This window comes from Hoplias malabaricus, chromosome 18 (genome assembly GCF_029633855.1).
Source record: "Hoplias malabaricus isolate fHopMal1 chromosome 18, fHopMal1.hap1, whole genome shotgun sequence".
Lineage (NCBI taxonomy): Eukaryota > Metazoa > Chordata > Actinopteri > Characiformes > Erythrinidae > Hoplias > Hoplias malabaricus.
The window spans coordinates 2,208,472-2,224,330 of NC_089817.1; the positions used below are offsets into that span (position 1 = coordinate 2,208,472).

A 15,859-nucleotide genomic window follows, 5' to 3' on the forward strand; every position below is an offset into this window, starting at 1 on the left:
GTTTATATTTATAAGTGTAAGTAAATGACATTAACAGGAGCAGCCCAAGTATAGCACTCAGAGATGTCAGGTAATAAAACTCTCAGTAATTAAAGTGAACCACAGTACTTTCTAGTACTTTCTAAGAGGGTTGAGGCACCACCTGGAATCAGCCGTACAATATCCTGGTGATAGGGCCAATGCCTTGACCACCACTGCACCACCAGGAGCCCCTTCTGCTCAGTGCTAAGCTCGGGGACCTTGTAGAGCAGCCTTACAGAGCAGCTTTACAGAGCAGCACGATCCATAACCTGATAGAAATGGAGTGTTTACACAGTGAGATTTAAGTAAAGTAAAGATATAGCAATGCTGCTGTCTCCTTAGAATGACAGTCATAAAATATAATGTTTACGAGTGACACACAGACTCTGCACTGGAAGTAAAGAGGAGTCAGTACAGATCTAAACCCTATCCCTATTATCTCTATATTTAAAAACAGGTTTAAAGTGTAGCTTCAATAATTCATTCCTTCATCCTCTGTATTTCAGTCTCATGGAGGAGTCTTACAGCAGTGTTAGTCTTTTCAGCAGAGACGGTTCCCACAGTGAAGAGGAACACACTCCTGATTAACCCTTTCCTTTACAAAACAAAAACTCTGCTGTTTGCTTTAATGTTCTGGTTTACTCCCCCCCCCCCCCCCTCTCTCTCTCTCTCTCTCTGCTGTGCCTCAAAGATTAGTGTTACTGTAATATCTCAGAGAGGACATCCCTGACCGCAATGACCTTGAATTTTTTTTTTTGTGGGGTGTGAATTATATTGTGTGCATGTGTGTGTGAGTGGGTTGTATTTATTTAATTTAATTATGGATTATTTTTGTTGATATTTTCTTTATCTTGGTAGATTTTATGGTTAGGTTTTTAAGAATTTTTGTTATTTGTGTTTGTTTGTTTTTTGTAAATCATTTATGTTTTATTGATTATATCCAGGACCATTTGAAAAGTGGTGATGGCTGTCTTCACGTGTCTTGGAGGAAGCAAGTGCTCCTCACTGAGTGCGGCACATTTACAATAAAATTTGATTCTCTCCATTCCACTCCACTCAGCTTTCCCAGGCCCTGGGATCACATGATTTTGGGGTGAATTACAATTATGAGGCATAAAAAATGCCTCAGAGGTATCACATGACTCCTTCAGACACACACATAATTGGACTTGCCACTCTAGGGTAGAGAGCAACCTTTGTGGGCCATGTGAATTCGGTGTCTTAAATAGGACCTCAGATCTCTAAGCTCTTCATTCATGGTGACTTTAAAAAAATAAAAAAACAACAACAACAACAAAAAAGCCTTAGCAGTATCACATGATTCCTTCAGACACACCTATAATTTGTCTAGCCACTCTAGGCCAGGGATTCATTCATCCATTCATTCATCTGTAACTGCTTATCCAATTCAGGGTCCAGAGTCTACCTGGAATCATTGGGCGCAAGGCAGGAACACACCCTGGAGGGGGCGCCAGTCCTTCACAGGGCAACACAGACACACACCCACACGTACGGACACTTTTGAGTCACCAATCCACCTGCAACGTGTGTTTTTGGACTGTGAGAGAAAACCGGAGCACCCGGAGGAAACCCACGTGGACACGGGGAGAACACAGGCCAGGGATTTTGTTTTTTTTATTATTTATTAAGTCACCATCAAATAAGACAATAGAGATTTGTGGTCCTATTTAAAAAACCGAATTCAAGTGGCCAACAGAGGTTGGTCTCTCGCCTAGAGTGGCTAGACAAATTATGGGTGTGTCTAAAGGAGTCATGTGATACCTCTGAGGTGTTTTTTTTTAAGTCACCATGAATGAAGAGAATAGACTTCTGTGGTCCTATTTAAGACACAAAATTCTAATGACCAGCAGAGATTGCTCTCTGTCTTAGAGTGGCTGGTCAAACTATGGTTGCGTCTGAAGGAGTCATGATACCTTTGAGGTTATTTATTTATTTATTTTAATTATAAAGTCACCATGAATGAAGAGAATAGACATCTGTGGTCCTATTTAAGACACTGAGGGGTTTAAAAACTCCAGCAGCACTGCTGTGTCTGATCCACTCTACACCAGCACAACACACACTAACACACCACCACCACGTCAGTGTCACTGCAGCGCTGAGAATGATCCACCACCACATCACACCTGCTCTGTGGGGGTCCTGAGCGCTGAGGAACAGGGGGAAAGGGGGGTGACAAAGTATGCAGAGCCACAGACAGACTGACTGTATAAGTACACAGTGCTACTGTGTTGTCATTGCAGCAACTAAATGTTGTTTGGTGTTGTGTGCTTTAGGTGGTGATCTGCTTCGTGCTGTCCCCTGCTGGACACTACGCTTTAGTGCAACTACTGCAGCAGCTGAATGTGGGAATGAGGTGAGATGTTACTCATTACATTTACAATACACAGTTACAACTACAAAAAGATGGAACAAGCAAAATAATAGAGAAATAAAATTTATTTATGAAAAAGAAAACCTCAGACATTTTTGTCCAGGTCCTTTTAGGCCTCATCAGTATAATTTCATAAAAGGTTTTTATTTCTAGAATATAAAATTTCCTAAATTAATTATAAATGTACTATGACAACGATAGAACTTAAACCATTTCAGCACATTCCCACTGATAACCGCTGTGTCCGTAAGATGATCAAGTAGAACACTGTGATCAACAGTGTCAAATAGTGTACTGAGATCCAGCAGGAGACGTGAAATATCAAGTGAATCTAGTATTGCCTGATCAGGTGGCACAATAGTAATACAGTAAAACTCAGGATACATTAAAAAATAGTTTAAAGTGTAATTTTAGGTACAATTTTGAAACACTGGCACCATGTTTCCTATGAGAAAATTAGACCAAATCACAGTAGTTTTAATATTTCGGGTAAACATCTCTGTAATAAAACTAGAATAGTAGTATTCTATATATAGTAATATTGCTAGTGGCTTAAAAAAGTACATTTTCCCTTCAAAATTAAATTTCTTTTAAAGCTTCAAGTGTCCTATAATTAATTTAATTCGGTTCCCTCCATTTATAATTTGTGATTGAGTAAAGAAATCATTTTTATCATGTTCTTTTATTTTGACAGGATTTATTTTGCTAATATGGCCCTGCGTTACTAGAATCAGTGCTGTAGTTATTTTTAGGAGAATCAGACATCGAGAGTGAGCCACTCAAATAAAATGTTAATGTATTATGTGACTTCATAAGGAGAATAATCTACATTTTCATTTTATTATTGACATTTAAAAAGTGTTTTATTTGTTTAAATTCTGTATATTGTGATGATCTTGAGTCAAATATAAAGAAGACGCCATGACACAGAAGTAATATACACTCATTTATTTAAAGCATCTCTTATGTGATTTACAGAGTATAGCCCCAACTAACTGGTGCCTGACAGCACAAACCAGGAGAAGGTCAGAAACACTGCCATGAAAGTGAGTTGCTCTGGATAAAAGAGTCTGCTAAAAGCTGTAAATGTAAATGAAGATTTCAGAGCAGCAATCATTAATTTAAGCATTAAAAGTGAAAATGTCTAACAAAAACATCACTGTATATTTTAATTCTCATTTCTTTTCACATAAACTGGAAATTCTGTATAAACAAAGCTATAATTTCTACAGTTTGCATTGTATGAAGTCATACACACACTTAAGCAACATTTTGCACTAATATTTTAGTTATTTTTAAGGAAAATCAGTAAATTTTTTAATGATTCTTCTTCATTTTATTAAACAGCATTCATGTTAACCCCTAGTGGCCTACATTTATAATAGATTTGGGACTTGGAACTAAAGTGAAATATAATGCCTTTTTTCCAGATATTTGTGGTCCACAATTAAACTTTGGCTGCTAAATTAATTCACAAATTGATTAGTAAATGAAATTGAGTTATTCATTAAAAATACAAATAAAACATCATTGACACAATATGTAAACAGAACGTATCTGTGAGAAATGAAAAAGGAATGGTTGACTGCTTAATGATTTTCAGAACTAGCTCATATGAGGACATTGAGAATCTGTGTTAACAGTTTTTATACATCTCAAGCTTTGTTGGGTCTTGTTGTACAAAGAGGTTTTCTAGTGATTAAGAAGGAATGAAAGGAAATTTAATTTAAAGATTTATAGACAGTTATACTGCAGGTTTTTTTATTTATTTATTTTAAGAATTATCTTAGGAGCTGATTCTTAAATCTGAACCTGTGATGATATTTATTTGATTTGTTGGGTACAATATTTAATAAAGCATTTCAGCATTTTTAAATGTATTCATCCAAACTTTTAATGGCTTCCTCTTCTGTGTATTTCCTCCATTGATCAGGAATCTGACCATTTTCCTGGAAGGTCATGTTGTAGAGATTCTCCAGGTCTTTCTGAAACCTGCACACAAACCACTTCCAGTACGGGAGCTCAGAGTGATCAGGAGTGATGCTCCAGTTTGCATATTCAGGACCAGCTGTTCTGTACTGTTTCCATGGCACTTTTGTATCAGAGTCAGAAAATGGGTAGAAGGACCGATCACTCGCCACAGAGGTTGTGCAGAAATCAATGGCGAGATTCTCTGTTCCTCTGTAATGCCATCCATTTATTCCATTGTTTCGATGGAAAGGCACACTGTGATCTCCATCATGGTCTTCCATGGTGTTGGTACAGATTGCTTTACAGAAAGGACACTGCACCCAGCAGCAGTGACAGAACTGTTCAATCAGAATCTCATCTGGTCTCTTCCTGAACTTCTCCATTTTAAGAGCAGAGACACTGTTTAAATTCTTCTTCAGTTCTTCAATAATTAAAGACATTTCTTTTTTCACAACCTCTGTGAGCAGCTGAAAATCACGGATGTCCTGACTGTTATTACCACTGAGGTGCTCTGTTTCACACACAAGCTCATCTTTGAGACTCCTAGAAAATGACTCCAACCACATATTTGCGTCTCCTGATTTCTTCTTCATTTCTTCAGTTGCAGTTTGTGCTGCTGTGATTACACACTGCTTTTTGTGTTCAATAATTCCCATGATTTTATTGAGAGCTCTGGGATTTTCTTTTTTCATATAATTCCTCACTACCTCTTTAATAAAGCTCTCAAAGTGTTCCCGAGGATTCATTATGTAGGTCTTATACTTCTGAAAGTTCTTCTCTTCTGCCAATGATTTAAGAATGTGTTTTTCCAGCTTTGACCTGTTCCCATTAAACTCTGGGAGGTCTGATTTCATCTGATCTGCCAGATCAGTGGCTGTCTGATTGTAGACACTCTGCAGGATGGATTCTCCAAGTTTGCTGCACAGTGATGCACCAAATGCTGCCACTGAAGTGGCACTTCGGCAGAAATTCTGAAAAACATGGCAGTATCCTGGTTTCATATTTTTTAGGTAGACCATGGGATCATTGGCATTCCTGAATTTCTCATGTAAGTCTTCAAATGTCACTTTTGCAGTTTCACACACAAACAGAGAGAGATCCACTGAGAACTCTTTGGTGAACTCGTATTTGGAGCCCTCATGTTCCTTTATTGCCTGTTTGACTAGGAGAACAATCTCTTGAATGTGACTTGGATTGTAGCCCATCAGTTCTACTGGTTTTGACTTAATCAAGTCTTTAGTTTGTTTGATTACAGTAAGTGTCAGATTTCGTATTGAGTTTTGGTCATCATGTGATAAAGTGGCTTTTACCTGAAATATTTCCCAGCTCCTTTTTTTCAGTTTTACGTAAGGGGTATAATCACCCAACATATGCATTTCAACATATTCCTTACGCTGTCTGCGACTGATCACGAGTGGCCCTTCATAGCTTTCACACAAAATTTTGAAAATATCCTCTGCTATAGCAACTGGTCTCATGGGCTGGATTGTAGCAGTCAACTCAGAGATCCATTTCTCCCACAGTGAATCAAACTGTTCTTTCTTCTTTCCTTCATCATCCTCATTGTTCTGGAGAGACAAAGCAAGTTCTTTACTCTTCTCAAAAAGTTTTGCTTCATACTGTGATTTTTGTTTTTCCAAATTTTTACAATGCTCTCTATGCAACAGTATTCCATCTAACTCTCTTTCTGCTTGTTTTATGATGTCATCGTGTAGATATTTTATTTTTTTTTCAAACCTCCCCCTCCATTGCTCCATGGTGTCTTTCTCTTGTTCACTTTCAAAGAAGGAAGTCATTGAGCTTTTCACATTTTCAAATGTGCCTTGCATTTCTTCAACAAGAAGCTTGTACTCAACTTTGTCCAGTTGATAGTTTTTAATTCTGTTGTGAAGTTTGTCTTGAATTCTCAACATTGTACTCCTGAGGGTCCAGGTCCACTTCCCATATTCTTCCTCTAACTGTCTGTACACTGAAATCTCCAATGTATTTTTGAAGCTAAAAACAAAGTTTTCATTCATGAGGGCAGTCCACAGGTCTGTAATCCGGCGTTTGAGTTGTTTCAGTGTTATACAGTGCAGTTTTGAACCCTGCTGTAGTAGAGATTTCTTTAGCTCCAGAATATTTTCACTGTAGCTTGGATTTGGTGGAGCCATAGGAGGGCTGCCCTCCCAGAGCTGTGCAAAATAACGGACGTCATTTTTAATATCAAATTCAATGACATCACTGAAGCAAACAGCATCACAGACTTCCTCTTTGGCAGCTAACTTTGCCATTTCATCCAATTTTTCTTGCAAACGTCTTCTTTCTTCTTTGTTTTTCGCTTTAGCTGTGATATCGGAAACATTCTGATGCACAAATAAACAACTTGGAGTCAATTTGACCTTCTTCATCCTCAGGAATGCCTGGACAACAATCTGAAGGACATCCTGCATCTCAGCAGGGTTTTCTCCCATAATGTTGATGATAGTTGTATTTCCAAGACCTACAACAAATGTTGCTAATTCATTGTCGTGATGTCTTGTTGATATGCCGGTCAACTCCAGAGCTCTGAGACCTTCTGTATCAACAACAAGGATGTAGTCAAAATTTACTTTTATCTTAGATACTTTTACCAGCTGCATGAAAGCTCCTTTGGTGCATCTTCCAGCACTGACTGCAAACTGAAGTCCGAACATAGCATTGAGCATGGTGGATTTCCCTGAACTCTGGACTCCTAAAACTGAGAGAACAAATACTCGCTTGTCTCCCAGCTTCTTGATAAGTTCATCTAGAACCGCAGAAATCCAGATCAGGGGAACATGAGCTGCATCACCATCCATCAGCTCCAGTGGATGTCCTGATGTTAAGAGCTCTGCTGCAAGTTTGGGAAGTGAAAGAACTACTTCTTTTTCACATTGTCTGGTTTCTGGATCTACAGATACAAACGACTCGTACAGCTGGCCCATCTCCCTAAGAATATGTTCCAAACCAAAGGTGGCAGCTTTCAGCTCTTTAGATATTTCTTCAAGTTTGATTTGCTCAGCTTTAATTTGTTCTGATTTGTCATGCTTCTTTTTCAAGTCCAGAACACTTGACCATTTTTCATCATATTTATGATGCAGAGCAGAGAGATCATCAGCTGTGAACATATCTAAAAGTATTTCCACCCACTTCAGAAAGTAAGATTTCTCATTTTCTGTTGAACAAGAACTTATTGTTTCAATGAACAGCTTTGTGAAGTTTGAGAAACCATGTGCTGCTTGCTTTTCACGAATCTGCTTCATTTCATTTTGTTTTTTGCTGATTTCCCTCTCTATATCAGCATCATTTACTCTGTGTAGTTCTTTGTTCTTCTGAGCCCAGGCATGCCACAGTATTCCCTGACAAGGCAGATATTCCTCCTTAATTTTAGATAGTTTCTTTCTTTCTAGGAGCTTTATCATTTGGAGAACAGCTTCCTTTTCTTTCATGCCTACAGGATTGTCCTCTATATCTGTTGTGATTCCTCTTATTTTGCCCACATCTTTAAGCCTGAAGATAGACTCTGAGAAACACTCTCTGAGAGTTTTTTGGAGCTCTGCAGATACAGCTGCCTGATTCCTGCCTTTAAGACCAATTTTGTATTTCAATTTATTCACTTCATAGACAGGGGATTCATCTTCACAAAAAAGGCAAATGAGAGGCTTTGGGTCACTGTAGAGCTTCTTTAGGGCTTGTGTGTGTGTGCTTCCTTTTTCTAGGTTGCCTAAAACCACAACATTCACAGAGGACATTTCGGTCAGCATCCCCAATTGTTTCTCATGAGTTTCTGCATCACCATGCAGATTACAAAATGCCACACAATCAGAGAAATGATCAGTGTTTTTTCCAGATGGACAGTACCAGGCAATCTCCACCACACCATCCATCAGTACACGATTTCTGCTGCTGCCCGGGCAATTCCTGTGGAAGAATGTATCGTGCTTCTCATTGATCAGGCCGTTGATCAACTGAGACTTGGATGTGGAAATAGAGCCAAATCTGAAAACAGCCACCATTGGAGTTTGTGCACTGGCCATGTTGTTAACTTTTCCAGAAACTTTACTGGAGTTCCAGCTTTTCTTTACTTGTTGGAATGCCCAGAGTGGGAACTCAATTCTTCCAGTGAATGGATTGGGCACCAGTAGAGGCAGAGCATACTGACAGTATGAAAGCTTAGTCACTATCAACTGCTTTAGGAACCCATCTGAACAGAGGAACACTGCCATCTGAACATCCATGGGGTGAATAAGATCTTTATGTATTGCTTGGTCAAGAGATGTTGGCTTTTTAGAAAAAAAAACTCCTTCAAATGATTTGTCTTCCTTTATATTTACTGTACCTGACTGATTGTAATTCATGTCACTGGCTGCTTCTTTAATGCTAATATATCTTGCTCTGTAGTCGCCTAACAGCAGCCTCTGTAAGAATATTTGAACTAGTTCATCCTCCGCGCAGTCCTCTTTGGGCTTTAGGGAGTCAGCAGTTATTTGAAGGACATCTGCAGGTTTTAATTTTTTAATCAGATTTGTCTTTAGTTGAAGTCTCATTAATAACGCCTCAGTATTTTCTTTCAGTGTTTTTTCTTCATCAGAGTGTACAGTGTCGTCTGCTGCATCAAGCTCTGTTTTTTCCTCCTGTAAAACAGTTTTGTTTGAATAAATTAAATATCTTTGTCACTGCAGTCAAGTTAAATGTTTAAATACACTTAGGAGATCAATCCACTAGAGACAGGAACAATCACAAATTGGTGGGAAAAAAAACAGAAAAGGGACCCAGAATTAACAGCACCTTCCCAAAGACATGTTTCTCCTGAGACATGGAAACAGAAGCACCACAGAAAAAAGACAAGAAAAAACAGAAAGGGAACAAATTGCAGACAGAACAAGAGAAAACCAAGAGAATAAATGAATGACTATGATAAAATGTCACTATAATAAAAGAACCACCACAGACCAGGTCTGATTTGGATGGTGAATCATACTCAGGGCTGCAGTCACACTGACATGGTGCCTGTTATGTCCCCCGTTTTTTTGTGGTGATTTGCTGCCTGTTGCTCTACCCGTGTGCTCAACTCCCTAATGGCTGGCTTTGAGAAAAGGTTTAAAGTGGTACTTGTCCTGTAGTTGAAGAGCTGCTCTTCTCTTTCAGTCTGGGTCAACCTGTATCAGACTAAACCTGTGTTCTTTTTTGTATTTGCTGTGACCTTACTTGAATAGGCTTTGTAGGGGTGACTTGCCCTTCATAATAGAGGACCTTTTTTATTTATTTATTTATTTTTATTTTTGCCTTTCTCTGGTTCTGATTGGTATGCCCCTTGCTGGTAAATTTCAGGTGAACTGTCTCTGATGAAGCAGTTCATTTACAACCTTGTTCAGTCTGTTGGTGAGATGTTACTTTACACTTGACTTTTATGAGCAAATTCAACACAAACACAGAATACTTTTATAATATAAAAAAGTTGTTTATTTGGATAACAATAGCTTTCACAGCATGGGACTAAATATTAAAGTTTTATAGACGGGGCTAATTGGTGAAAGAACCCCTTTTATGACCTTCAATAATGTGTGTCAAAAGGAAATTAATATGTATAGTGCATTAACTGAGACTATTAAGAAATTAACTATAACTATAAAACAGGTGTGTAGCTGGTAAAGTTAAATTGGACTTGGCATTTCCCTGAGAGCACACAAGAGCCTACCAGACCACTGAAGAATGAGCTTTTCATAGCGGTTCGCTCCAGATGAAGTTCTGGTCTGAGGTGGGGATCCTGGTGGTGCCAACCCTGCGTAGTCAGGGAACTGCGTAATCGTAGTCCTGGTTTGAGGTCTCAAGCCTTTTTGGGTACATTGGCAGTTCTCGATCTGGGCTGGGTGGTCCTTCGATGCTCTGGACGGGGGGTGGCGACTCGATGAAGCGCTTGTTCCTGCTTGAATGACGACGTCTGGGGATTATACTTCTGTTCTCGGACGTTCTCATTTGTTTGGCCAAACCAAGTTTACAAGCTGTGGATCAGTTCTAGTGTGGGGGCTTTTGTGGAGCAATACAAAATGAGTAAACAAAACAAAAGAAACAAAACCAATAATAATTAAAAATATTCTGCAGAAGGCTCTAAGTATTTAAAACGGAGTCAGTTCCGTGTGGATCCTCAAGTCGATTCTCTTTGTTGAAGTTTGACTGTTGCTGTTGTTGATTCAGTTCTCCACTCGATTGATTTTCCTGACTCTTTGACTGTTTCTCAAACTTGACTGACTGCTTGATTCTGACTCAACTTATTCTGCACACGGGATTTTCAAGGGTTATTTAGCTCCCTCATTGAGGGAGGAGCCTGCGCGATTGGACCCTGAGCTGCTGGTGATTGGTCCACCGTGTTTCAGTCACAGTTTAGTCCTGAGGCTCTGCCTTGGGGATTTGGCAGGAACTGAGACAAAGGAATCTTTCAGACCAAGTCATTGATTATTTGTTTGTTCGTCACAGAGTGTATTCGAGATAAAATATGTTTCTTAGTAACTTGGTTTTTCTCCTGGTGGGTTATTCTACAGAGTGTTGTACAAGCCCAATTCCAAAGAAGTTGGAACATTGTGTAAAACATAAATAAAAACAGAATACGATGGTTTGCAAATCCTTTTCAACCTATATTCAATTGAATACACTACAAAGACAAGAATTTAATGTTCAAACAGATAAATTATATTGTTTTTTTTTTGCAAATATTCACTCATTTTGAATTTGAGGCCTGCAACACGTCCCTAATATAAATATATTAGGAACATAGAATGTGTTGGGCACATTCACACACACACACACACACACACACATATATATATATATATATGTATGTGTGTGTGTGTGTGTGTGTGTGTGTTCTGACCCGGTTCTATCAAAGAGGAGTTAACTCTTTCAGCTGTGCATGTTCTGACCCGGTTTTATCAGAGCAGCGTTAACACTTTCAGCGGTGTTTTCTGACCCGGTTCAATCAGAGCGGAGCTAACTCTTTCAGCGGTGCGTGTTCTGACACTGTTCTATCAGAGCAGAGTTAACACTTTCAGCGGTGCATGTTCTGACCCGGTTCTGTCAGAGCGGAGTTAACTCTTTCAGCGGTGCATGTTCTGACCCGGTTCTGTCAGAGCGGAGTTAACTCTTTCAGCGGTGTGTGTTCTGACCCGGTTCCATCAGAGCTGAGTTAAGCCTTTCAGCGGTGCATGTTCTGACCCAGTTCTATCAGAGCAGAGTTATCTCTTTCAGCGGTGCGTGTTCTGACACTGTTCTATCAGAGCAGAGTTAACACTTTCAGCGGTGCATGTTCTGACCCGGTTCAATCAGAGCAGCGTTAACACTTTCAGCGGTGTGTGTTCTGACCCGGTTCAATCAGAGCAGTGTTAACACTTTCAGCGGTGTGTGTTCTGACCCGGTTCTGTCAGAACGGAGTTAACTCTTTCAGCGGTGCATGTTCTGACCCGGTTCTATCAGAGTGGAGTTAACTCTTTCAGCTGTGCATGTTCTGACCCGGTTCTATCAGAGCAGTGTTAAGCCTTTCAGCGGTGCATGTTCTGACCCGGTTCTATCAGAGCAGAGTTAACTCTTTCAGCGGTGCGTGTTCTGACCCGGTTCTATCAGAGCGGAGTTAACTCTTTCAGCGGTGCGTGTTCTGACCTGGTTCTATCAGAGCAGCATTATCTCTTTCAGCGGTGTGTGTTCTGACCTGGTTCTATCAGAGCAGCGTTAACTCTTTCAGTGTTGTGTGTTCTGACCCGGTTCTATCAGAGCGGAGTTAACTCTTTCAGTGGTGCGTGTTCAGACCCGGTTCTATCAGAGCGGAGTTAACTCTTTCAGCGGTACGTGTTCTGACCCGGTTCTATCAGAGTGGAGTTACTCTTTCAGCGGTGCATGTTCTGACCCGGTTCTATCAGAGCAGCGTTAACTCTTTCAGCGGTGTGTGTTCTGACCCGGTTCTATCAGAGTGGCGTTATCTCTTTCAGCGGTATGTGTTCTGACCCAGTTCAATCAGAGTTAGCTCTTTCAGTGGTGCATGTTCTGACCCGGTTCTATCAACTTTTTCAGCGGTGCATGTTCTGACCTGGTTCTATCAGAGTGGAATTAACTCTTTCAGCGGCATGTGTTCTGACCCGGTTCTATCAGAGTGGAGTTACTCTTTCAATGGCATGTGTTCTGACCCGGTTCTATCAGAGCGGTGTTAAGTCTTTCAGCGGCGTGTGTTCTGACCCGGTTCTATCAGAGCAGAGTTAACTCTTTCAGCGGCATGTGTTCTGACCCGGTTCTATCAGAGTGGAGTTACTCTTTCAGCGGCGTGTGTTCTGACATGGTTCTATCAGAGCAGAGTTAACTTTTTAGCATTGTGAGTTTTAGGGCCACAGCGTCGAAAAAAAAAAAAAACAAGATTCCGAGATTAAAGTCAGAATTCCAAGAAAAAAAACGGGGAATAATTCTGAGAAAAAAACTCGGAAAAATTCTAAGAAAAAATCTCGGAATAATTCGCTGCGTATAATGGAGCAGACACAGTGTAACTGTGGAATGCAGTGTGTTGCTTAAGTCATGCTATGGCATAGATTTCAGGAATAAACACTCAGTTCTCTTCCACATCAGGACCACAGTGCGATTAGTATTTAAACCCTGAATCGGATGCATGAATTATTTATTAAACGCATTCACACGACATCTTGGAATCTTGTTTTTTTTTTCAACACTGTGGCCCTAAAACTCCGTCGTACCTTTCTGTTTATATCTGCTAGTAAGAAAAAAAATTTTGTTAAGTAAAATTTATTGATCTAATATTTTCTTCGTTTTATTAAACTTACTACTATTTATTTTGTAATTATCTTTCAATTTTTCCTTGTAAATAAAGTGTTCATACTTTAAGCTAAACTGCCTTTGTTGTAAAAAAAATATTCTTCATTTTCCCCTGTTTTAATTTCTAATTTCTTGTTCTTGTTTCTCCTATAAAATGTATGTCCTTGGTTTCCTACTCTTTCTTTAAAATGCAGTTCTCAATTGTTAGTCTGTTTATAGAAAACAGGCTTCACTAATTTACAGCTGGCTTTTCAGGAACTCAGGATCAAAGGGAATGCTGGACAAAGTAGTGTTATTCTGAAACTACTTTCGTTAGACCTTAGTTACACTTGCTTATTATAAGATGTTGTGAGCACCTATGAAGAACATTCAACTTTACCTTTCGAGTCTTTATTCCATTTTTTAATACTCCAAGTATCTTTGACACCACATTTTGCCACATCTTGCCACATCTAGATGTCAGGGTCTGCAGAAAAGAAAAATAAAATAATATTTAATTCACAGAGTACATTTTTTTAAAGAAACCTGTAAAAACAGTTTAAATTAAGATAAATCACAGTGACATCATATTAATTAATATTTATATATTTAAGTATTTATATATAATTATTTACCCTCCTGAAAATGATGGTCTTTCTTTAGAGTTATTTGTTTGTCCTTAATCATATATATATTTTTCTATTTTTTTTCTTGAACAGTTTTCATATTAATTTGTCATGCTTTACCTGTGTTCCTTATGTCTTGTTCTCGTGATTTCTATCGGGCCCTTTTCGCCCACTCCTGTGTTTTGTGTATGTTTATATAACAGTTAGTTCCGGTCACTCACTTTGATTGGTTGAGAAGCGCTCTAAAGCATGCTTTATTTTGTGATAACAGCACGGATTTTCACAACCACTGTATCAGTCTGCTGAACACCATTGCTAAAAAGTCACTAGCTGAGGTTATCATCACATTTGTCACCACTAAATTATCTTCAGTTTACTTCGACAATAATAATACAGAAAAAAGTCACGTACCAATTTTACTCAAACACTGCAGTGTTCAGCCTCAACCTGACGCTAGAATCATTTATGCCCCACCGCAGGCATAAGGGGCTGACGGACATAGCATGGAGCTCACACATCCACTTAACTGTGCATATGGCTAGTAAAAAAATGGCCTTCAGGGAGACCCACTTGAGGCTCGCCTGTTCCAATGGCTCAAAATGTGCCTGACAAAGGCCGTCTAGCACCAGTGAAAAGCCCCAAGGTGGAGACTGAAGTGTACAAGGTGGGACCAGTTGTCTCGACCCCTTCAAGAAGGAGGTAATCAATTCCTGAGAACCCAAGAAAACACCATCGGACAGCACCAAGTGGTGCGACAAGGCGGCCATGTACACCTTAAGCATGGATGGAGACTTCCTGTCATACAGTTGTGACTGCAAGAAGGACAGAACTGTCAGTAGCATGCATGAGTGCAGGTCCAAACCTTGGCCAGCGCACCAGGCACGAGTAGAGGGAGCTCTAGCATTATCAATAGTGTGTTGCACCTGGGGAAAACACAACTCTAGCCCAGTGGGGGGCCTAAGGGCCACAGCCACAGCCGAAGCAGTTCCAGCTGGGGGTGCCACACCTTTCCTCAGTTGTGAGAGCAGATCTGTACGACCCGGAAGCTCCCATGGTGTACCTTGAACCCAGGTAAATCAGAAGAAGAACCCACGGTTGGTATAGCCATCGAGGTACCACCAAAAGAACCCAATGGCTTTCCCAGCGTACTCTGTCCAAGAGAGCTGGAAGTAGTGGAAAGGGAGAAAAAGCATAGAGTAGTGACCCCGGCCAGTCATGGGCTAGGGCATCCTCACTCAGTGGGCTGTCTTGTGACTCTTCAGAAAACAACAGGGGGGCAATGCATTGTGTCACGTGAGTTGAAGAGATCCACCTGAGCTTTCCCAAACAACTTCCACACTGATTGAATCACCTCAGGATGCACTCTCCAACATCCTGGGTGTATAGTGTAGCAGGAGAGGGTGTCTGCCATGTTGTTGGACGAGCCAGCCACGTGTGCTGCTCTGAGAGACAGAAACTGTGAGTAAGCCCATGTCCACAGACCCTGGGCAACTCTCAGGAGCTCACGGGATCTCGTTCTGCAAAAGTGATTCACATGATACACCGCTGACATGTTGTCCGAGCGTACCAAGACATGCCTCCCTTGGAGCATGAGAAGAAAATGTCTCAGGGCAAGCCAAATTGCCCGCAGCTCCAGCGTGCTGATGTGGCTCTGGGTCTGCCAGTTGGACCAGAGTCCCTGAACTGCCCTGTGATGACATACTGGCCACCAGACAGTGGGAGGACATGTCTGTGTTAATCACTTCCCTGTGGGAGGAGATACACCCCAACCTGACACCTGATTGGAGGAAGATGATAGAGGTCCATATATTCAGGGCATAAACACATTCTCCCAAAATGTGGACAAGAGAATGCCTGTGACGCACTGTGTCCTGCCTTAACCTGGTGATCCACATCTGGAAGGGTTGGACGTGGAGCCTCCCCAGTGCCACCACCTGCGAGGCTGCCATAAGCAGTCCCTGCATCAGCAAGAAATCCAAAAACCAGACTTTGCATCCTAGTTTCAAGTGGTGGATGGTGCAGAGTATGGCTCGAGTACGAGCCTGGGGGAGGGATGCTCTCA

General features: G+C 40.5%; 1 protein-coding gene across 1 annotated transcript in view; it reads right to left on the reverse strand.

Annotated features, from left to right (window-relative positions):
• Nucleotides 1-3,366: 3,366 nt before the first annotated feature.
• The window catches only part of LOC136675133 (interferon-induced very large GTPase 1-like), a 29,072-nt gene continuing 16,579 nt past the window's right edge, over nucleotides 3,367-15,859 (reverse strand). Inside the window, exons 6-7 of the mRNA XM_066651556.1 lie at nucleotides 13,572-13,658; nucleotides 3,367-9,021 (exon numbers count right to left, since the gene is read on the reverse strand). Coding sequence (XP_066507653.1) covers nucleotides 4,288-9,021; nucleotides 13,572-13,658 — 4,821 coding nt within the window. The 3' untranslated portion in view covers nucleotides 3,367-4,287. The remainder of the gene's footprint in view (nucleotides 9,022-13,571; nucleotides 13,659-15,859) is intronic.